Source organism: Gadus macrocephalus, chromosome 7, assembly GCF_031168955.1.
Source record: "Gadus macrocephalus chromosome 7, ASM3116895v1".
Classification (NCBI taxonomy): domain Eukaryota; kingdom Metazoa; phylum Chordata; class Actinopteri; order Gadiformes; family Gadidae; genus Gadus; species Gadus macrocephalus.
This window is the reverse complement of record NC_082388.1, coordinates 10705193-10727739: the sequence shown is the minus strand read 5'-3', so window position 1 is coordinate 10727739 and position 22547 is coordinate 10705193. Positions and strand designations below refer to the sequence as shown.

At 44.5% G+C, this 22547-nt stretch overlaps 1 protein-coding gene across 2 annotated transcripts; it reads right to left on the bottom strand.

Annotated features, from left to right (window-relative positions):
• Window positions 1-2148: 2148 nt before the first annotated feature.
• ubash3ba (ubiquitin associated and SH3 domain containing Ba) lies at window positions 2149-21936 on the bottom strand. 2 transcript variants are annotated; one of them, XM_060056650.1, is made up of 16 exons: window positions 21542-21936; window positions 21226-21375; window positions 12673-12726; window positions 12176-12362; window positions 10871-11069; window positions 10174-10343; window positions 9505-9713; window positions 8181-8313; window positions 7186-7309; window positions 6199-6321; window positions 5904-5996; window positions 4960-5104; window positions 4560-4666; window positions 3914-4023; window positions 2660-3649; window positions 2149-2604 (listed from the first exon to the last, which is right to left on the bottom strand). In XM_060056650.1, exons 2-15 carry the CDS (start codon window positions 21354-21356, stop codon window positions 3512-3514), a joined length of 1923 nt encoding a protein of 640 aa, XP_059912633.1. In that variant the 5' UTR covers window positions 21357-21375; window positions 21542-21936; the 3' UTR covers window positions 2149-2604; window positions 2660-3511. The 2 variants fall into 2 exon arrangements, with proteins under 2 accessions (XP_059912633.1, XP_059912632.1); XM_060056649.1 differs by having other exon boundaries at window positions 2150-2604; window positions 21226-21935.
• Between the last annotated feature and the right edge of the window lie 611 nt (window positions 21937-22547).

Here is a 22547-nt window from a genome sequence, read left to right as displayed (position 1 = left end):
TTGCCATGTTTATCACAACATTGAAAATTATAAATTATTAGTCATCCTACAATTTTCATAGGCAAGGCTAGTGCAAACTCCCAACATCCATATTTTAAAAGAAGACTTTTAAAGAAGACATATCGCTCAACTCCTAACCATGGATAGTACAATTATAAATCAAAGCTCACGTCAGTTTGGACCTTCCCGGGACAGAAAACGCTGTATGGGTCCTTACTGAAAATCGTCGGTCGAGTGTTACGTCTTCGTTAATAAAAAGATAAACATGGGATTCCAAATGAACGTCAAAAAACTTGGATAAAATATAATTGCAGCGTTGTGGGGCCACCTAGTGGCCTATACAAGTGTTGGCCGGCAGTTATGGTTCACAGTCGACATAGCAGCCCGTATCTATTGTTGTCTATTCATATTATAAAATATCTAAAGCATTGAGAGTTGCAGACTTTTTATGGCCAATCAAACAAATTAGATAAAAACTATTACATACCATCCAGCTTATTGCCTCATCACAAATCACAAGAACAGATTTTGGACCACACATTAATGCACAAACATGTATTTTTATTTTATTTATTTTGTCGGCATCTAAAATAACCAAGCAAATTGACTTAAAAAGAGAAAAAAGTGCATGCTCTGTTCGAGAGTAGGTGCAAGGGAAGCACGCTTTTCATCGTGTATATTTTCTTTCATTTTTGTTTAACACTTTGTATACTATCACATTGCAGGCATGTCAGAAGCACAAATGTTCATGTCTTTTATGAAATTGATATTGTTTCTCTTTTTGAAAGTAAGTACACTATATGCTCCGCTGTAACAATGATAGTAACACCAAAAAACGATGTGTCATTTTACACAACCAGTAAAAAATACAAATATTTTATGAGCTATACATTCATAGCTAGAACCTATGTTAAAAGCCAAATCAGCAAGCGATAAATCAGAATTTTAAGTAAATCTACACAGCAATGTTCTGACTTTAAGCCTCTACGGGCAGAACGTGTGTAGGAATGTTCAGAAGATTAATAGGCTACTTAACAATCCCCATCTTTATGGAGAAATACAAATAAAACCAAACTAAGGGACAGCCTACTCATTGAAACGTTTGACTGGACAGTAAGGGCTTCTTTTAATTTGATCATTTTCCCTGTACCATTTTGTTTTAAGGCTGTAGTTTCTGAAAATATAGATATACTTTCTTTCTGCACCACTGAACTTAATATCAATAGCATGGAGAGACCCTTCCTCACAGTAGGTATTTTGGTGATGCTCTTGTTCATAGCTAGCCCTATCTAGCTACATGCAGTTCCAAAATACCTCCAATAACAATGAATAAATACACCTCTATTCAACAATTATTGCTATAGGTGGAGGCCATGGTACCTCATCCCCACTGGGAGCGGTGTTCCCATGATGGGTGTCATCTTCCGTCGTCCTGGTGACTTAAAGAGTTTCCGGTCAACATGACTGACCGACTGACGAAGGGAAACGGACAAACTCACACAGGGTTGAATGTCAAACTCAGATGTAAAGGACAGCAAACAAAAAAATAATAATTGTTTTCTTTTCAACAAAACCAACATTACTTAAAAACAAATCTTTGCCAGATATAGGGATTTCTTCAAAGACAAATTAAAACGAATGATTCTGTATTCTTGCCAAGGAGCCGATGGCACAGGTAGAAATGCCGAAGACACATGTTCAATCAGTCACATCTTCGATCTCGTCCATCCAGTCACTACATACTTATCCTTCACGACGGCTCTAACCAAATCATATAAATAGGATTATTCTGTGGCATACAACATAACACACAACAGGCAGCGCAACACTTACTGTCATCATCCGCTCTGTTCATAGAAATAAAATGCACCAAACATTAAGGGAGAACGGTTCAAACTGACCAGGACAAAGCACAGGGAGGGAAATCGCACTGAGGTTGTGATGCAGAAGAGACACGACGTCGACGAAGGTAAGCCATTTAGTCAACGAAAGCACCAACTAAAGCTGGAGAACAAAGTCGTAGCTCCACTGCCTACATTTAGCATCCACTGTAGGGCCCGACCGATATTGATTTTAGAGTGCCGATGCCGATGCCGATTATTTTCAGAGAAAAATTACGATAACGATTTAATCGGCCGAAAAAAAAAAAAAAAAAAAAGCATATAAAACATAGTTTTTGATACCTTAAATATACTTTAAACACTTTTGACGAATATGTGAATTGAATGCAGAACCTTTGAGTGTTTTAGAATACATTTACAGTCAAAAATGTATGTAATTTAAAATGTAAAATAAATAACTAACTCCCAATGTGCTGCGCTCGTGAGCAGTGACTAACACGTGCGTGCTGAGCAGTATGGTCTCACCGTTAGAGTCTACAGTACAACAAATTAACATGGCCTGGGACCTAAAGAAAAACAGGCACAACATGCTCAAACAACGCGTCTTGTGTACATTGGTGAGGTGAGCGCGCACCTGCCTGAGCGAGCGTGCTTTCATGTTGTACGGTAAAATTTAATCTCCTCTTTTTTACTCCAGCTAAAGTTGTTAGTTAGCTAGGCGAGTAGGAGCGCAATCTGCAGGATACTAAGCGCAATAACATTTCTAAAAAAAAATAAAATACAATAAAATAAACTGTTGTAATCTGCGTCTTTTTGACAGATGTCGATTATTTTCAAAAAGGCTATAATCGGCCGATTAAATCGGCAGGCCGATGAATCGGTCGGGCCCTAATCCACTGTATACAATATGGAAATATTGCTTGTGTACGAGGGCCTTAGCGGAAAAAGGCTACAAAAAGCTGTTACGTTTTGGTAAATCTGTGTAAATACGAACACAAAAACCCTTCATGGAGTAGGACTCGCAGGAAGAGTCCTGATGTGTTATGACCCAAACACCGATGCCAGTTCTGCTGCCGTCTGATTGTCAGATAGACCGCGTTTCCACTGTGCTTCATTCCAACAGGAACAGTTGCTTTTCTTAAAATCTAAGGATACTGAACATACCTCTTACTATTTCAATTAAATATATTCTGTCTTCTTCTTGACTCTGCTTTGTTTTGCTTGTCACAGTGTTTATAAAAAAAGAGGCAGTTGTCACCAGGAACTCTTGTTCGGGAACGTTCTTAACGCTCACTGCGAGCCTGCACACACAAGTGTTCAACGAGAACCCCGCGGAAAGCGAATCGGACAGTCCATCAAACCGTTGGCGAGCCACCAGTAATAACGCTCGTTCGCCTTTTTCCTAGAAGCTCCCACTCACTTTTCTCTCCCTCTTTTGCTCAGTGCTTGAATGGCCATAGGGACTGTAACGTAGTCCAATTTGTTCTTGCCGTTTCCTCATAAATACAGTACCTTCTTCTCATTCACGAGCAGTTCATTAAGTTCAGCGAAACGGGTGGCTGGATGGGTGAGCGGATAAAGCGTTTGGAGGGCTAATAATAAATATTCATTTCAGACGAGCACCCGGACAACAGGCGTCCACACAGCACCTCTCTGTCGCCCTCTTCCTCTCAGTCCTGCAGAAGCATTTCCCTCCAGTTGAAGCTGTGGTTGGGTCCGTGTGTCAGCGGCAAGATGGGTGGGTCAACCAGTTGCCAAACCCCCGTCTCCCCCAGCTCCTCGCAGGCACAGAAGCCCAGGTAGGGAATCTGGAGAGAGAGAGAGAGAGAGAGAGAGAGAGAGAGAGAGAGAGAGAGAGAGAGAGAGAGAGAGAGAGAGAGAGAGAGAGAGAGAGAGAGAGAGAGAGAGAGAGAGAGAGAGAGAGAGAGAGAGAGAGAGAGAGAGAGAGAGAGAGAGAGAGAGAGAGAGAGAGAGAGAGAGAGAGAGAGAGAGAGAGAGAGACCGACAAAATTAGAAAGTATGACAAAACAAATGGTAAGAAAACAGTGGAAGGAGCAGGCTCTCACACCGACCTTTCGGACGACCTGGACAAAGTCCTTGGCGTTCTGGGGACTCAGACCTTGCATCTGGCGAGTGCAGGCCTCCAGGGACGAGGCGTGAGCCACGATCAGCACCGTATCTCCTGTCAGACAGAGGCGTGGCTTCACAAAGCACTCTCACTTTTACCCTTCTACCTAACTTCTCCTTTATGCACAATGGAGACAGGACTTAAATACCGGAACCAAGGTGGTACGTCTGTTTATGAAGGCGGTTCAACTATATCTTCATGTTTTTTGTGATCGAGCGACTAGCGACCAAAGATTCGAGGAAGAACACGTATCTGAAGAGCAGGACACAAGGACACCATCGCGGTGAACCAAACGCACGCAAGGGGCGGAACTGAGATCCCCCCATTAGAAGGTCACACAATGTCACTGGTTTTTTTGGAGTTTCATACCCTGCCGACCGTTGTCACGAGGCTCAGTTTTCGGTTTTCAGGTTCATACACTGCCGACCGTTGTCATAAGGGCTCAGTTTTCAGTTTTCAGTGGCGAAAGCGTCAACATAGTGTGGAAGAATGGTAATAACAGAGACTGCAGCGTTGAAACGCTCAGGGGGGTCATCCACACTGACAAGGGAAAAAGTAAATGGCTGCGGGTTTGTAGTGCGTTTCCGTACCCAGGTTGTTGCACTCGGACAGGATCTCCCGGGTCACCTGGAAGCTCCTGCTGATGTAGGCGTCGTAGGACTCCGACACCACCAGCTTACTGATGGGGATATGAGGTCTATGGGGAGAGGGGGGGGGCATGAGAACAGACTAAATGGATTTCCCTTACTAAGATGCAGAGGTGCAGGGGTGGTGTTAAACTAATAAGCCGGGCGCGGTCTGAAATTAATGGTCTCATACAGAGGCAGGCGCCCGGTCAACCGCAACAGAAAGATTGACGGATGCCTATGGCATTTGGAACACATCACAGACCTACAGCATATCTAAGCGTTAGGACCATCTCATCAATGGCTGCAGTGGGACTGCAGCCATTAGGGAAGGACCCAGTGGACCACAGGGTTGAGCCAGTACCTGTATGTTGTGTCCACATTCAGGTTGGCGGCGGCCAGCTCCACAGGGGGGATCCAGACGGGGAGGGTTGTGCCAGACACCCACTTGGTCCATTCGAACAAGCCTGGCTCTACACGGATCCTTGTTTTTCCATCCAGTTGTAGACCTGTGTGGGTGGGGCGTGGGGGACGTAGGTTGGTAAGTCAGTCTGCATGCTAGATCCGCAAAAAACACTTCACCACAGACTTCATCGCAAAACTTTTAAACTCTTTTGGCACTACTTTGAGCCAATCAGAAACAGAACTTACTGAGACAGAACAGTAAGATGCTGATGATTTTATAGGAGCAAAGCCACTTTCACACATGCTGTCTACCACAGTCGTGTTCCGGGACATTTCCTACATGGGGTCATTCGCGAATGGGAACAGAATCACGAAAATCAGTACCGCGAATTTCCCCCCCCCCATCAAGTCCTGGTGACATTTCCGGAACACTGTTGGTAGTTGTATAAAAAGCAGTAACATTTCCATGAGAGACAGCTATGTCCATCTGACATAAGACGCTCTCACGTTGAGCAAGCGAACCAATCACAAGACTCAAATGATTTTCCCCGAAAGTTCATTTTCTCAATGGCTGGAAACTGGATGGACTCCGAAACAAGGGAACTCTCATTCTGTGGGTTTCACGGCGGTGGGCGTCCATAAGTGTTGCATCACCACCTTCTGCTGGACAGTCCCCTTGCCCATCTATTCCAGCATTGCTATGTTCCAGAACCTCTGTGTGTGTGTGTGTGTGAATATTGAGCATCAATAGCGATGCCTGAAAGGTTATACTATTACTAAAGCAGTTGACAGGTAATTATGTGTGAAAGAGGCTTAAGGATAATGTTGGCATATATTGCTGGATTAAAAAAAGAGAACCAAGTCAACCTTAAGATAGAAATGTGTGTGAGAACTGGTGCCCACCTTGGAGAATGTTCTGGGCCGTCTGGACGCAGCGCAGTGAGGGAGAGCAGTAGATAAAGTTCAATGTCGTGTGGCTCTCCAAAAGGGCCTCGCCTGGTCACCAGAAATAAACATGCTCAGAGACACATCATACACACAAGTATGTTGATATATATCCCAATATCGTATTGGCAAAATATTATGATAATGATAATTACAACCATTCTGGCTTGTAGGGGTTATTTTACATTCCTGTAAAATGAAAGACCTTTTGTTACTTGAAATAAAAGTTGAATAGCATTGTGATGCTACATACCTACGAGGCGGGCCTGTGTCCCACCGAACACAGTGATTGGACAATCTTTATCGTAGTCTCGGTGTCCACCGCTTCTGATTGGCAGGCTGGGCGGCATGTTCAGATTACAGCGAACGTATCGACCTATTAAAAAAAAACGTGAAAAATAAATGTCTGGTATGAAGACTTAAGAATGGTAGATGTGATGACTTCACAACCTCACAAGCAGTACATGGACATTCAGAAATGATAAAGAAATGTAAAGAAATTCACACACATCTAGCTTTCCCTGCAGGTGCTGGACAAGTGCAATTAATAACAAACATTAAAGTGTAGAGTAAGTCTGCATACTGTTTAATGCTCTGAAGTCCTTTATTTTATGTTTATCACATCGGTTTTCACTGCAATAGAGCGACAAAGATCCAAATCTTAAAAGGTGATATTTTGTGTATATTGTTGAAAATAACCTCTTGGGAGCACAACAATGTAAACGTTGCTTTTTCGACTTTTATGACCTATAAACATTGTTACAATGATTTATAGTCCAGTTTTAAGCATCCTAAAGTGTCAAATTAGGACGTACATGCATTTAGACGTATTCCCTGCTGACCGTCTGGGTTGGCTGTGCAGAGCGCTAAACACTAGGGACGCCGGTCGCCATACACTTCAAATTTCCGGGATTTATCTACGTAGAACAATCCGGAGTTTCCATGTATGGTAATGCTGCAACATGCTCTTCCGGAAGGTAGCCAATCACAACGGAGTGGGGTTGGAAGGAGGGGGGGCGAGGGGGCGGAAAAGGACGAAGCCGAGTGTTGACAGAGAATGCTGAAAGCGCCCAGATGAGAGGAAGAGTTCTCCCGAAAATCAAGATCGTTTTTTGTGCTGTGATTCGTGTCAGGTTGCTCTATAGGAGTCATTCATAAGAAATGAAGACCAGAAAAGCAGTTTAATAGGAGATCTTTAAGTTAACTGCCGTCGCATGCACACCACGCCCCTCCGACTGACCTTTGGTGTCGAAGCACTGAGTGATCCAGTGTTTGCCGAACACCACGTCCATCCGCTCGCCATGGCGACACACAAACAGGCTCCTCTTGGGCAGACTGGACTGCTCGCCGCCGGCCCTCGGCAGCTACCAGAGGGCACAAGACGCTCATCACCCACACTGACAGCAGCCAGCTGTACATCAGAGACATGGCAGCAATCAGCCTCGTCAAGTCCCCGAGGCACTGGTACGTCGACATTACCGGTAGATAAAAAAAAAAAACTCGGCGAGACTAGTACCTATGGGCCGGTTGCCATGGCGACCACCGAGGATCCAGTGGAGGCACAGAAACATACCCAACACGTTATATTTGTGTATTGTATTTCTATAATTTTTAAGGACAAGTGGGAGTGAAAGGATGAGTGTTGCTTCTGAATGCAACAGGATACTAGGTTTGTGAATAGACATGGGAGGTGAAACGTCAAGGAAAAAGTATTGATTAGCCCGCGTCAGAATCAATATAATGTGCGGTTGGAACACTATGTAGGTATGCATTAACACAGTGTCATAAAAGCTTTACAACACGGCTGAGACCAAATGAGCAGTCGATGCAGAAATCAATTTTATTTTCGTTGTAAAAAGGACAACACCTTAACACATTTAAAAAGGGTTTTCATAAACACACATGTATTGCTGACAGCTAAAAGGCCAATAGTACTATAACATAGCACGCTGCCTCAGGCTCACAGCTAAAAGACCCACAGTACGATAACATAACACGCTGCCTCAGGCTAACAGCTAAAAGACCCACAGTACGATAACATAACACGCTGCCTCAGGCTAACAGCTAAAAGGCCCACAGTACTATAACATAACACGCTGCCTCAGGCTAACAGCTAAAAGGCCCACAGTACGATAACATAACACGCTGCCTCAGGCTAACAGCTAAAAAGGCCCATAAAACGACATGCTAGCTCTTGCTAACAGCAAACAGCCCCAAAGTGCAGGGAAGTGATACCTGCATGGGTGTAGTGAGGACGCTGAGGCCAGCCAGGTCTCCCAGGCTGTCGAGCAGTTGTCCGTCTAACAGCAGGCTGTCAGCCCGACCGCCTGGGTCTGGTGGGGGGGCTCCGTTGAGGAACGAATGAGACCTGATGAACATCACACCAAAGAGAGGTGATCAACCTCATGGTCTTGAACATGGCTCACATAACTCCAGGGAGAATTTTAATGCCGCTTAATAACTGCTCTAGTGTTTCTTTCAATGTTTTCCAGCGAAATTACTGCTCTTGCCATGCTGACTTTTTGCCTTAATGGCTTCCATGACTGAGCAATGTAGCAGTAATGTTTTGGGTAATTTGCAGTGGTTTTGCAAAATTGAGAACTAATGAATGTGGCAGCAAAGCTTTGCCTAACCTTTATAAAATATGACCTGCCTGATTATGTTCAAAGTTATCCATCTTTGAAAAAAATATCATATGAGAGAAAGGGAAGTCAACACAACAAGGGAAATACAGACAGACAGACACCGAGAGAGATAAACATAGACAGAGTGAGCAACAAACAGGCAGGGAAGTAGTGAGAGACGGAGACAGAGAGAGAGACATAGACAGAGAGAGCAACAAACAGACAGAGAGAGAGTGAGAGACAGAGAGAGAGACATAGACAGAGAGAGCAACAAACAGACAGAGAGAGAGTGAGAGACAGAGAGACATAGACAGAGAGAGCAACAAACGGACAGAGAAGGAGTGAGAGAGAGAGAGAGAGACATAGACAGAGAGAGCAACAAACAGACAGAGAGAGAGTGAGAGACAGAGAGAGAGACATAGACAGAGAGAGCAACAAACAGACAGAAGGAGTGAGAGACAGAGAGAGAGACAGACAGAGAGAGCAACAAACAGACAGAGAAGGAGTGAGACAGAGAGAAAGAGACAAAGACAGAGAATGAAAGAGATGTGAGAGACAGACCGAGAGAGACGAAGTCAGAGAGAGATAAACAGACAGAGAGAGCGAAAAACAGACAGAGATTGAGAGACAGAGACATGGACAAACAGACAGAGAGCATGAGAGACGAAGACAGAGAGAGATAAACAGAGGGAGAGGGAGAGAAAGAGACAGAGACATGGACAAACAGACAGAGAGAGCATGAGAGACAGAGACAGAGAGAGAAATAAACAGAGAGAGTGAGAGAAAGAGACATGGACAGACAGAGAGAGAGTGAGAGACGGGGACATGGACAGAGCCATGGATAAACAGACAGAGAGATAGAGAGACAGAGACAGACACAGGCAGGGAGACCGAGAGGCGACTAAACCAGCTGTGCGGTGCTCGACCGCCCTCACCCGTGGACCACCCAGGTCTCGCACTCGTCGGCCCGGGTGACGTAGTTCTCGGGCAGTAGGCCCGACAGCCCCGTGCCCTGGGAGCTCCCGTAGACCCAGCCCTCGCTGGCGCTGGCCTGCTCCACGGCGGACATGAACACAAAGTCACCCGGCACCAGCTCCAGCTCGTCCTCGTTCTGGGGCGTGTACGGGTACATGACCTGCAGCGTCTGGGGGGTCCACCAGACACACGCATGTTTGTTAGCAGGAGTTCGGCTGATGAGATGTCGCTGCAAAACTCTAATTTTGTGCATGGTTTTCTTGTTTTTTTTGACAGTGAAGAGAGACAGGCTGTGGTTGGATCGAAAGCGGTGTCGTTACAAGGCCTACTAGCTCCGTGGTTATCGCACAAGCGCGGTGGGGCGTGAAGCCGCCCACTGCTGAGAGACCTTTGAGTTTAAAGAATGCTCAGGTTTTGCAAGATCACCCTGCATGCATTGTATCATAGTGACACTTCCCCCACACTTTGAATGTGGCCTCTGTGTGCAGACCCAGTACAGTCACTGGTCACGTACGGTCTACTTTCGTATGTCATAAGAGGTTAGAAAGCCATCGGATAACCAGAACCCCTTCTCGGTGAGCACAGGGAAAACCCATCAGAGTCAGAGTGGGCCCGGGGCAGGTCCTCACCTCGTGATTGGCGAATCGGATGTCCCGCGAGAACATGACAGCCAGCCAGTCACAGCCCACGGACACGTCCATGCTCTTGGCGAGCTTCTCCAGAACAGACAGGTGATTGGCCTGGAACTGGTAGGCCAAGGTGACGTGGAGCTGCTTCTTGTGCGGTTCGATGTGGACGTCTGGGAAAAAAATATAAAACGAACAATATTAAACTATAAACCTTAAGCCAGGTTTTAAAACGCTGTTCAATAGCTCTACTCCAATTGATTACAGACAATGAAGAAAACGGATGTAAAATGTGTTACAACAAGTGTCCCTAGGAGAACTAGACGGGGGCAGGATAGTGTGGTGACTAGGGGGTTTGAATCCCAGCCGAAGTTTCTGGGCTCATTCCCAGGTCTCCCCAATGTCTAACTCTGAGCATTCACAACGAAGAACCTCGACTGTCTCCTTATACTACAGCATTTTTAAATGCTGGATCCTGATTGGTCAATAACATTTCAAGGGTGTGCATTATCTGCACACCCTGAATAATTGGGTTTCAAATGAAACACCAACAACCGTCAAATACAACTATTGATATGTGTCCTGATAACGCAGAAACAATATCCTCAAAGGGCAGAAGAATATATTTATTTCAGCTGATTGGGTGATTAATCCAAAATCGAATAGACAAATTTATCTCATATCTAATAACGGAGCGCACCTGCTTTGGAGGCGGCCTCCGTGGCAAACTCGGCGGCAAAGCTCTTCAGCACCTCGGCCACATGCTCGTCCACGAACAGGCCGATGAAGTTGGAGGAGGTGTAGAGCTTTAGGTTGAGGGTCGCGGGGAAGCGGCCCCGCCAGGAGGCCATGGTGGCCTGCAGCGCCTCCGTGAGCGCCTCCACCTTCCCGTCCGCACACTGAGCACCACGGTGGGACAAGAACCGGACAGAAGTGAAACCAACGCTCGTTAAAGAACGGACCCACGAGCCAGACAGTCTGCGGTTTGATCTGGGTGAACGGGGCCTTTCACTCCGTTTCACTGCATAGCGGTTGAGCGACAGGATTGGTGGCCTCTAGATTAGTTATTGATGAAAAAGTATTTCTTAAAGGGGCACTTCTGTGTCAAAGTGTTGATTTATTGGAGCTTGATCGAGGGAAACACACAAGCAGCATTTACCAGTAGGTGTGATGTAAATGAAGGAAGTGAAATGTTAAAAAAAAAAAAAAAAAAAGGGTGTCATGGACTAAACGATGAAGTGGTCATCTAAAGACATCTTGTCTTGGACATTTTCGAAAAAATAAAGCCTTTATCAAGGATTAATTTTAGGACATTTTGTAAGTGGTTTACCGTATGGTGCCATTTTGTACAGACTTTTTTTTAACTTCTTTGGAGGGATGTTTATACTATACGTCGAGAGACGATGAACTCGTAACATGTCACTGTAAGTGTCTCTTTGTTCGAGCAAACAGGGTTAGAGGAAACTAAACTAAAGCTAGTCTATAATTATAACTGAGCCCGTCTTGTGATTAGCAAAGGAGTGATGCATGGTTTGCTGCTTGATAGGATTTAGTTTACGGTGGTAGTTTATTTGCTTGATCAAATGCAATCAAATAAATACCGACTTTTGAAGTTTTACCACTCAATAAATATTGTGCCCTATACCAATATTTCAATTCACTGCACCAAGATATAAGACATCTGTGTGGTCATGTGCTGTGAAGCATGCATCCATGCACAAGTCAAAATCATGCATATTCCTGCCAATCATCACACCATCTGGGACTCTCTGCTTGGGTGTGTGCTAATCAATAGAATCAGATGGTGTCCGCCTTATGATTTTATTAACGGCACGCAAACAAAGACAAAGACAAAGACAAAGACAAAGACAAAGACAAAGACAAAGACAAAGACAAAGACAAAGACAAAGACAAAGACACACACACACACACACACACACACACACACACACACACACACACACACACACACACACACACACACACACACACACACACGACTGACCATGAAGAACTGGCAGAGGGTAATGTGGGGGAAGATGTTGTGAGCCTTGTTCTTGCCGCAGGTGAGGCGAGACTGCTGCCAGTACTGGGTGAGCTGGTGCAGCAGAGGCCCGGTGGGCCGCAGGTACAACACATACTCCCTGGGCAGCGGGTCGTCCAGGAAGGGGTCGTCCACGTGGGAGAAGAGCCTGGGTCGAGGGGGCAACACACCGGGTCGTCACAGAGGGTTCGCCCAAACGGACCCACCCATGGAGGTTTTTTTGTCACAGTAACCCCCAAATATTATGTGTGTTAAAATAGGACAGAGCTACTGCCATTACCATCCATCACAAAGTGAGATGATTAAAATGTCACTATGCATATTGTATTCAAAACATACAAATTACAAGACAGGTGAGCATGCACATTGACTACAATACAAAAGGCACTTTAGCGTGATTGACTCATGTGGCTTGCTTGCATGCAAGTGCGTGTGCATGTGTGTGTGTGTCTTCTCACCAATCACACGCTGCCTGGACGTTGCGGCTCCCAGTGGAGACCAGAGCTTTCAGCCTGCACAGAGAGACACACCAGTCAATGTTGACATTTATAATCAAACTACAGCATGTTTATTGAAAGACCGAAGGCAGGTGTGTGAAGTCTCAACAGGCAAACAACGATTGGCACCTGAAATACAGAAATGGTGTGCTTGCCATAGTTACCATTGAATAATAGCATAGCAGCATAGATAATAAGGGTCTGATTTATTCAGCACCTTGATGCTGCGTCACACTTGAGAGTGAAGCTGACCTCAATTTATCCAGACATCGCAGGACTGTGTTCGCAGAGGCAGCCGCAGCCGCCTCATGAGGCTAATGGAAGTGCAGTTATGGACGGGCAGGCCAACTTTTAATATCAGTTGTATTTAGCCTACAATTTTCAAACAGGTTGTTGGTACGCAGTTGTTATTCTTAATGTTCTCACTTGTGTGCGTGTCTGTTCTAGTGCTAACACTTTGTACGGCAGACCACAGTTAACAATAAATAATATTATTTTTAAGAATAAATGTTCCTCCTGTGTGAGCAGTGTGTAGCTGGCTAGGGCTGCAGGCCTACGCTACTGTGTTCTGTATTTTATAACATCTGTCATAATGATGGTACTTGGGGAGACAAACATTTTCTGAGGTGGTACGCGGTTTAAAATGTTTGAGAACAACTGGTTTACAGGCATGATTAATAACATGCATGACCGACTTTCTTCATGGTACCCTCCAACCAGCCAGCATCAGAGGACCTGAGATCATCCAGGTCATCACCCAGTAGGTAAGGTGGGTTGAAGAGAGCATCACAAACACTAGCCAACTATACCAGACAGTAAGTCTATTCTCTGCTTACATTGGCCACGTAAAATAGGATTATAGCAAAAAATAGCACTGTCAAAAATATTAGACGACAAATCAATAAATGCTAATACCGTCTTTACATTGGAGATGGACCAGGGCTTGGCTTGTTCTGTTTTGCGCCCTGTATTCTCCAGAGGAATGAAACCCTCCTGATAATAACCACCAAAGACATCGATACCTCCTGTTCACTTGTCTACTGAAGTTCCCTTCCCCGTGCTGATTGCATTTCTCCTAATGAGAGCTCTGAATCCAATTAGATCCTTTTTATACGAGCCGTGTTATGATAGGCTGTCCGACCTGTCTCTCCCTGGGATGGGTACAGACACCCAGGGGGAGAGATGCTCACAGCCTGGAGAAGGTGTCTCAACACCTGTCGGTATAGAGCTGTGTAGGGAGGTGCAGGAGAGGGGCCCGCCAAGCAGGGTCTCAACGCGTTTAAATTGAATTTCTGTGGGCTACAGTTCATTTTACTATTCGCAAAAAGACGACTGCATGGGATTCATCAAGAGTTTGATTTCAGCCCTGTGTGAAAGGCTTCAGGGTGCATACAGAGCGAGTACAGCTGCCGAAAAGGGAGCAGGATCTCACTCACACAACGAAACCCAGTTTGGAAACGTGTAATGAGGTTAGCGCAACAGCGGAGGGGCTCTGTCTGACCCAGCCAATCACAAAAGGTAAGTCACGGGCTCAACGCCCACGCGGCCTGCAAACAAAAGCCGCCGTGTTCACGCCGCAGCTCAAACCACGACGAGCGAGCACATGGTAATGATCTACGAGTCGAACAAATAGCAGGAAGTGGTCGCAGTGTTCCCCACAGGCCCACCGTGAGACAGAAATCATTGACAAGCGGTGGGCGTTGCGAACACGTCTCTGGGCCATACTTCCACTTCTAGCCCTAGTCGAACCTTTCATCCAAAGTGACATTCAGTGCATTCCTGCAGATGCGTGTGCTTCCTGAGCAGGGAGTGGGTAGGGCAGCATCTCGCTCAGGGATTCCTGCGGATAGGTTGCGGACATTGGAGATCAGAACCTGTACCTTTGCCCGTCTGGGCGTGGCGCACGTTACCGATGGTTGAACCCTCTTTCTATCAAGATAGATAGACGAGTGTCATGCACATCCACTGCTGCCACAGAGCTATTTTTAGATCTGGCCCAGTGAGAGGGCCCTAGATACAGCACAGTGGCCTCCACCCCGGGGCCATGAACCCCCCCCCCCCAACACAGCAACACATGCTGGACGCTGGCAGAGCGTGGGTTCAATCCCGCCCCCGCCAGATGGGTCACCCAGATTCATCTTCCACATGCTGGTAGACGCGGTCTGCTACAGTAGTCTTGCAGCAGACCGCGTCTACCAACATGTGGAAGACTCGCAGAGACATTCAAATAAACGCGTCCTCGCGGGGGGGCTTTTGTCTCAGCACGTGTGGAGAGAGACTCAAGAGTGTTGCTACAGGATGTGGACGGCCACAGCGGGGCTCGAGAGCTCGAAGAAGAAAAGATTAAATAAGTGAGCGGAAGGATACGGCGTCACGTCGCTGAGGGCGGTGCGGAGCGGGGACGGGGCTGGACGGGATTACAGGGCTGCAGCTGGGACTTATACCCCCCCCCCCACCCCCATCGCCACCCCGTCTAAAAGGGGGGGATGGAGAAGACGACACACGGTGCTCTGCTCTGATCCGTTGTTCTCCGTCACGTGTCCTTATGTCACAAAAGAAGACTAAAAGCTGTATTTTGTAATGCATCACATTAGCGCTGTTACTTTGTACTTTGTGTTACTTTTATTTCCATTGACGTTTGTAGTCTTAACATTTAGTGCATCGTACCGCATCTTCTAAAAGAGGTCAATGGCTCAGCAATTTTTAGAGTCAACCATTGAGCTATTTACAAATCAACCCCATGACAGGCCACTGTTCATCCTCTGATACTGATAAGGATGTCAGAGCCAGAAAAAGGCAACAATGCAGCAGAGGGTTGATTGCACAAGTTCGGAGTAAAACAGTTTTTTCCCCTAAATAATAAGTGTGGGGCTAACACGTAAAGTCCCCACTTGGCTCCGAGCAGGAACTGAGTGATTTATTTATAAACTGCATTTCCTGTTCGGTGTAACTCGAGGATGTGAAGGTTGGGCGAGGGAGCGATGGAGGAGAAACAGATCACGGTCCTCCGTTTATGCCAATGCTTTCGAGCGTGGCAAAAGGTGTGATTCGTTGGGGGCCGAATCACATGGGCCTCTTTGAATTAAAAACGGCAAATGTTAATATCAGCCGTAACCCGATCATAGCCTCAGTGCAGTGAGTACGTGATCATTAACGTTTTTGATCAACACTGGAAGTTCACAAACATCTCCTTTTTCTAACTGGTTAATTTGTGGTTTGACCAGGTTTAAGTTTATTCTATACACTGAGCATTGAGCAACCAAGATGTTTGAACGCTGAGGTCTATGGTTCGGCTCTTCTGCTATACATGAATCTTAGCAACATTAACAGGAAGTTGCATTGGAAGAGCTGATGCAGAAGTGCATAATTGCGTGTTCACGAATCCAACGGAAGTTTAGCGTTTAGTTAACGTAGTAGTAGCATATGAACCGGAACTGACAAATCCTGTCACGTCTCAATTCTTACATAGACACAAAGTTTGCGTGTTAAAACTCCAAGAGCCCTGTGTTGCCAGCCGCCCCTCCCAGGTCCAGCTCCCTCTCGCTCTCTCTGTGGAAATCAACATTTCCTGTTTACGGGCCAGCGGCGTGCACACGTATCACAGCAACAGCAGTGTGCTCGTGCACGAATCAGGACCGCAGTCAACGCCGTATTCTTGGGGGAGCCCCGTGGAACATGTTCTCCTCAAACACCAGATGGACTCCACTCTGAATGAACACACACACACACACACACACACACACACACACACACACACACACACACACACACACACACACACACACACACACACACACACACACACACACACACACACACACACACACACACACACACACACACACACACACACACTATGAGGAGACCCGCCTTATAACGACAGATATAAGCTTGGGGGGGGGGGGGCTGTGAGGCCCTACCTTGTCAACACACACAGACTGAGAACATTTAAATTGACAATATTGGTTGATTCGTTCCTGTGTGGCCTCTGGAGATGAAGTGCTGTGTATTCATCATGCTCATATTCATGGCACTCTGGAGCTAAACCAGTGGATTACCGGGAGAGGAGTGACAGGGAGCTCTCTAAATGGAAGTTCTTATTTTGTGGTTCCTATCACGGTATTTCCTTTTTTCAAGGTATTTTGTTAAAGGTCACTCTAACAAATATGTGAATTGTCCACCTCTCCATCTTCCTTGATAAGGCCCACTCACACAAAGCCCCTCCCCTGACAGGGAATTTCTCAAAATGGTTAGGGAACGTAAGAAGACCTCAGCCAACAGATCCTAGTTGGACAAGAAAATCTTACGTTGAGTTGATCTACGATACCAGATTCATTTCAATGCAAACACTTCTGCCGTGTTTAATCTAACCTTTTAGAATACAACTCAACTGCATTGAAGTCCTATATTCGATTTGTAAATATTAGATCAAACTAGAAAATGCATTTCCTGAAGAAAATGCGGTGAGTGCTGTTGTACAGTGAGGTTGAAAATATTTTTTAATAAAGCCACATAGATTAAAGACACAAAGAAACTAGTTCAAAAGTCTAAATGGAGTAAACAATGTAAACATGCACACCATTTAAGAAATATAAATGGTTTGAAACAAATAAAGTGATAGCTGAATGAAAAGCGCAAAGCTGTGCTAAAAATGCAGAAATGTAAAATTAATTGAACTGAAGAATCTGAAAGGTCAAATTTATTGCCCTGCACGTGTGTGCGCGTGTGCGTGTGCGTGTGCGTGTGCGGTGTGTGTGCGGTGTGTGTGTGTGTGTGTGTTTAAGAGGAGCGTCAAGTAAATCAATGAGACCAACTGAAAACAAAGCCGGTATGTGATTCTGAATAAAGTTTAAGTGTCCGAATGGGCAGACGTCTTCAATGAAAACAGCTGAAAACAAAGCCGGTATGAAACTAAAACTGTGATTCTGAAGAAAGTTTAAATCATATCGAAATTACGTTTGGATATTATTGAAGATACAAGTGTGTAGATTTGTCAAATGGTTTGAATGAAGATAAACGGTTGAAAATTGATTTAGTTATGTCTTAAACAGTTGAAGTACCAGAGGATGGACCTACTCACAGCGCCTCAGCTTCAACAGGTGAATGTAAGCATTGTGTGAGAGATTATTGTCCACCCAATTGAACCCTTACCTTTCGCTACAATGACACGTAAAGTGTGCTTTACGTGTCATTACGGGTTAATGGGCAAGCGTTTGCTTCCTCTTGTAACTTTACTGACTGACTGACTGACTGTTAACAGTTGTTTTCCAGAAGGGTAGCATAGACAAATTAATAATTAGAGCTTGATTATGCAGAAAAAACCAAAGACTTCCTTTGAGAAGCAAATGTTCCTTTTGCTTCAAATACATGACTTGTGTCTAGCTTTTGGTCGTTTCCTTGGGGACATCAGGAATAACAAAATACGTTCAGCTAACCAAAACTCGAGCTCTTAGCTAAAGGAACGTTGGAGCATTTTGTAGAAATCCCAAGCAGAAATATTTACCAGACAGCAAGGGGACAGCCGTCGAGAAAAAATACATGTTGCTGCCCTCCAACCAATCAGTTGCTGCGACATGATTTGTTTAGGGGTGAACGCCTCTAACTTTGTTAGAGAGGAACACCTCTAACAAAGAAGTTAGAAGTGTGGCTAGCAAGTCATCGACTGCATGAAGTCCAGAAAAGCCTTCTTTTGAGTGCCACAGCATATCCTGTCCTGCATTATAGTGTTGCATTTGGTTTAATCATCACAGCAAATGTTTTGTCTACCTGTATGAAATCTCTTGAGCTCACTCACTCACACACTCACCATTTCGGCAACTAAAGTTCCAGCACAATCACTGTGTAAAGGTCACAAACCATTTCCTGAAATAAGCCATTTCCTCCTGCCCCTTACAAATACAAGCTAACCGATATGGTTTCTGAAAGAGGCTGTGTGACTTCACACATACGTGTGTACAGACAGAGTTTCTTGGCGTATCCGTAGCGATTTAATACCTACAGTATGGTAAACACAGAAAGAGAAAAAAAAAATTGTCAATAGTTCAAGGATGGTTATTAAGAAGCAGCATAGAGATTTCTTAGCAAAAATGATTGAAAGATCTCCATCCATATTTTTTTATATATATATATATATATATATATATAATGAATATAGGCTATTCATTCCATTAACTTGTGTGAATATTAAAACCCCATTGACTGTCTTGTTATGAAAACATCTAAATAGCATCGTTATGATTCAGGTGAGTTTGACCTCTTTGGATGACAACATACTTTCTGAGCATAAGGAGAGTGCCATCTGCCCACCAGCCAATTGATTACCCGATCGGAATCATGAATGACTCAGCATGAAATACTAAACCCAACCGAATTCCCTTCCCAAAAACAGAAACCCTGATTGTGTGTGGATGGTGTGACTCACTCTCCCCATTGGAACAGTCAACCCCCTATTTTTTTTCACAATCCAACCCCTTGTTCCCTTATGCTATGACATAAACGTTTCGCTTCCAGCACCTAACAATAAAATAACATACAAATGACCATCTCAATGGAAAGAAATATGCAGTAAGAGAAAACAAAACAAGAAAATAGTCAATTTGTTGGTTAACCGTAGTATAATAGCCCAATGGAAGAATAGTAGGAATCTCTCTTCTGGAATATTCCACCATATATTACCGATGCAAACCCTGCCGTGCAAACTAAGGGGGTCTTGCATACAAAATAGAATGGGGATAGCTTTTCTGAGGGCGATAATAAGTTTGGATAAGGTATAGTGGCAAGAAGAGGCTGAGTCAACAAACCTTTATATAAAGTACCTACCTTTATAAATATACACATTTTTAACCTTTATATAGCCTATAGTCACCTTACAAATATAAAACCAACATCAACAGGCCTTAATATATATTAACACTACATAAAACATGCAGTGCAGAGTTATCTGCCTATGCCCTGTCTGAACGTACTTCTACGCAACAAGGCCAATCACGTTGGCTTCATGAAAATATGTTTGGGGAGCATTTGGGGTTTGTGTGTACGTGCATCAGGTGTTCGCGTGGCCTATATGAGCAACCTCAGCATGGAGCCAGAATGACAGGCATGGGGCTACCGTCGTCAACCCCAACACACACACACACACACACACACACACACACACACACACACACACACACACACACACACACACACACACACACACACACACACACACACACACACACACACACACACACACACACACACACACACACACACACACACACACACACACACACCTAGAAAACAATGCTACTGTAAATGGTCATACATTCCACACTGGAAACTTATTCAGCACTGACTATAGGACTGACTAAGGAGGGGTTTTACTGGTGTCACGACAATCTGGTCTGAGCAGGATAGTCTTGTCTGAGGATAGCATAATGGGCAGGGTGTTCCACTCCAAGACGAAGGTTTTAGTTTCGCCATCCACAGTCAACCTATAGTCATCATTAAGCAAGATGTCGTCACCGTTATCTGTTCCTTAATAACATCATATTTGAATTGACTGTAGATGACTTTGGATAAAAGTGTATGCTTAAAAGAAATGACTAATAATAAGTTATAGTATAATAGGCAATAGTAAACCCTAGTAAAGTGGTTGAGACATGGACCAGCTATAGGCTATATGCAATAGGACACCCCACCTCCAAAACACATGATTTTAACAACATTTAAGTTGTATTTGATTAGCGTACACAGTTGCATTTGTGTTTATTAAAGCGTAGTCCTTTTGGGAACCTAGGCGATGGCTTTCTTGACCCAAACATGAACTTGTTTCCATGCAACCTTTGGCTGCATCAGTATGATCAATGATGCATGTTCAATATGTAGTTTTCGTGAAAGATTTCAGTTTCGTGAAAGATTTCCCTCCAGCATTAATGCTTTTTTGCCTCCATCGAAATTAACATGATTAATGACTGAATGACTGAATTAGACGTTTTTGTTTTACTTTAACACAAGTAACGTTTGATCATTTCTGACATTGACAGTGGAAAGGGCAACAGTTGGGCCCTTTCCCAACTGATTTTCTAAACATAGCCTATGATATCAAAATAAAATGTCGTGTGAGCTTGCACGTTCGCTCAGTGATAGACACTTAGTAATAATGAATAGTTGATCCATTTTCTATTAATCTGGTAAGTGCATCCCCTTCTGAACTGTAACACGAGTTTCTAATCAGGAAACCCCATTAGCACTTACAGCAACAACTGTGAAACTCATGTTAAACAAATGCCATAAGCTTGGCAGGTGGGGGGAAAACCAACAAGGTCAACACCAGGCCATGTGGCACATGCTCAGGCAGTGCCCATACATAGTATGGATGGTGTTGAATCGCTTATGATCTAAAATTATGATCACCACGTATACCACTAGGCAAATAACAGACACATAAGGGGAAGAATAACGGCAACAGTGTGATTAGTCGGTTCCTATTCGTCTCACTAATAACTGTGTACAAACGTTGTGTATACTCACGCCCTGGTCTTTGGAAAGCCCATGGAGAGCAGGACGTCCAGGGTGGACGCCCCTTGCTTCACAGTGCCCGGGCGGGTCAGCCGCTGCCTCCGCGGGGTCACTTTGGTGTAGATGTCGTCTTTCGCTGCCATAGCTCACTCAGTCCTATCTCTGGTCAGATCGGAGAGATGAACGCTGGGATGTTGTTTTTTAGACCAGGGCGGTTTTGGTTAACCCGAACATACACACACAACAACGTAAAGCCCTGAACGAGGGCTGGAACATTTTTGGTGAAATGCTCTGAACCCCAAAAACAAGCTGCCTCTCACAAGCTCACTTTTGCTCCATCACAAGCTACGAATCGTTTTTCTCCTCTCCCGAGTAGCGAGGTGAACAAGTTGGGCTACTCCGAGCTCATGACATCCGGTTAACTGGTCTGGATGGTCAGTTCTGGATCTGACTTTACTTCCTTTCTCCACAATATCTTATTTATGAATGGAATTTGAGTGAGAGGAGATTCAGCCCATGGAAGGTGGCCGCTCCAATCGCCTTACCCCTTCCTTTAAAGACACAGTGTCCGGTGTCAGCCACTATTTCAAGGCAAAAGTGTATATTAAAAGTTCCAAGATCCTTATATCCATGATTCTGAATATATAAACATTAGACCCCCTGACTGTCTTACCGACTACCTCACTGCAGCGTTACTGACTGGATATTAAGAGCCATAACTTCCTGTTTGGATGTTCAATGTGGGCGTGATCTTTCCCCGCATGCGCCGTACCAATGAGCCAATCAGAGGGCTGCAATGCTTACCATAGCAACCAAACTGACAGCCTACCATGAGTATATAATGCTTTTTGATCAAGTTTAATTTTTAATTATGTTCTGTGTTCTTCTTTGACACAGGTAGGCGAAGACACGCGTTTTTATAAATCTAACAGATGAAAGCAATTAAAGATACAATAAAATAGTGAAAATGTGACAAATTGAGTGAACATTTCGAACGCACTACATGAAATTGCTTCAAGAATCAGAATTATTATAAGGCAGCAAACTTTATAAAAGACAGAACAGCTGATTATCACAAGCAAATTCTGTTTTTCTAAATAAGAAAAAAGATTTGTCATGAATATCAAATGTCCAAAAATCTAAAATATTGTTTTGGATGTTTATGGTATCAAATCAAGATCAACACCAGTTTCATTGCATTCCCAGTCTGAGTCTATACAATTATTTCAAAGCAGACGAGATCTCACCCATGCTTTCACATAAATCTGGATTCAGAGCAGTGCAAACTAAAACTAATCCCAGAGCGTTGTCCCTTAAAAACTTACAAGGCGAAA

Coding starts and splice junctions, on each gene's coding strand:
- ubash3ba (XM_060056650.1), bottom strand. CDS start 21,356: ATGGCAGCGAAAGACGACATCTACACCAAAGTGACCCCGCGGAGGCAG. Junction 7,310..8,180: donor TCCTCACTACACCCATGCAG/GTATCACTTCCC, acceptor GCCCTCTGGTAG/CTGCCGAGGGCCGGCGGCGA. Junction 3,650..3,913: donor TTGTCCAGGTCGTCCGAAAG/GTCGGTGTGAGA, acceptor CTCTCTCTCCAG/ATTCCCTACCTGGGCTTCTG.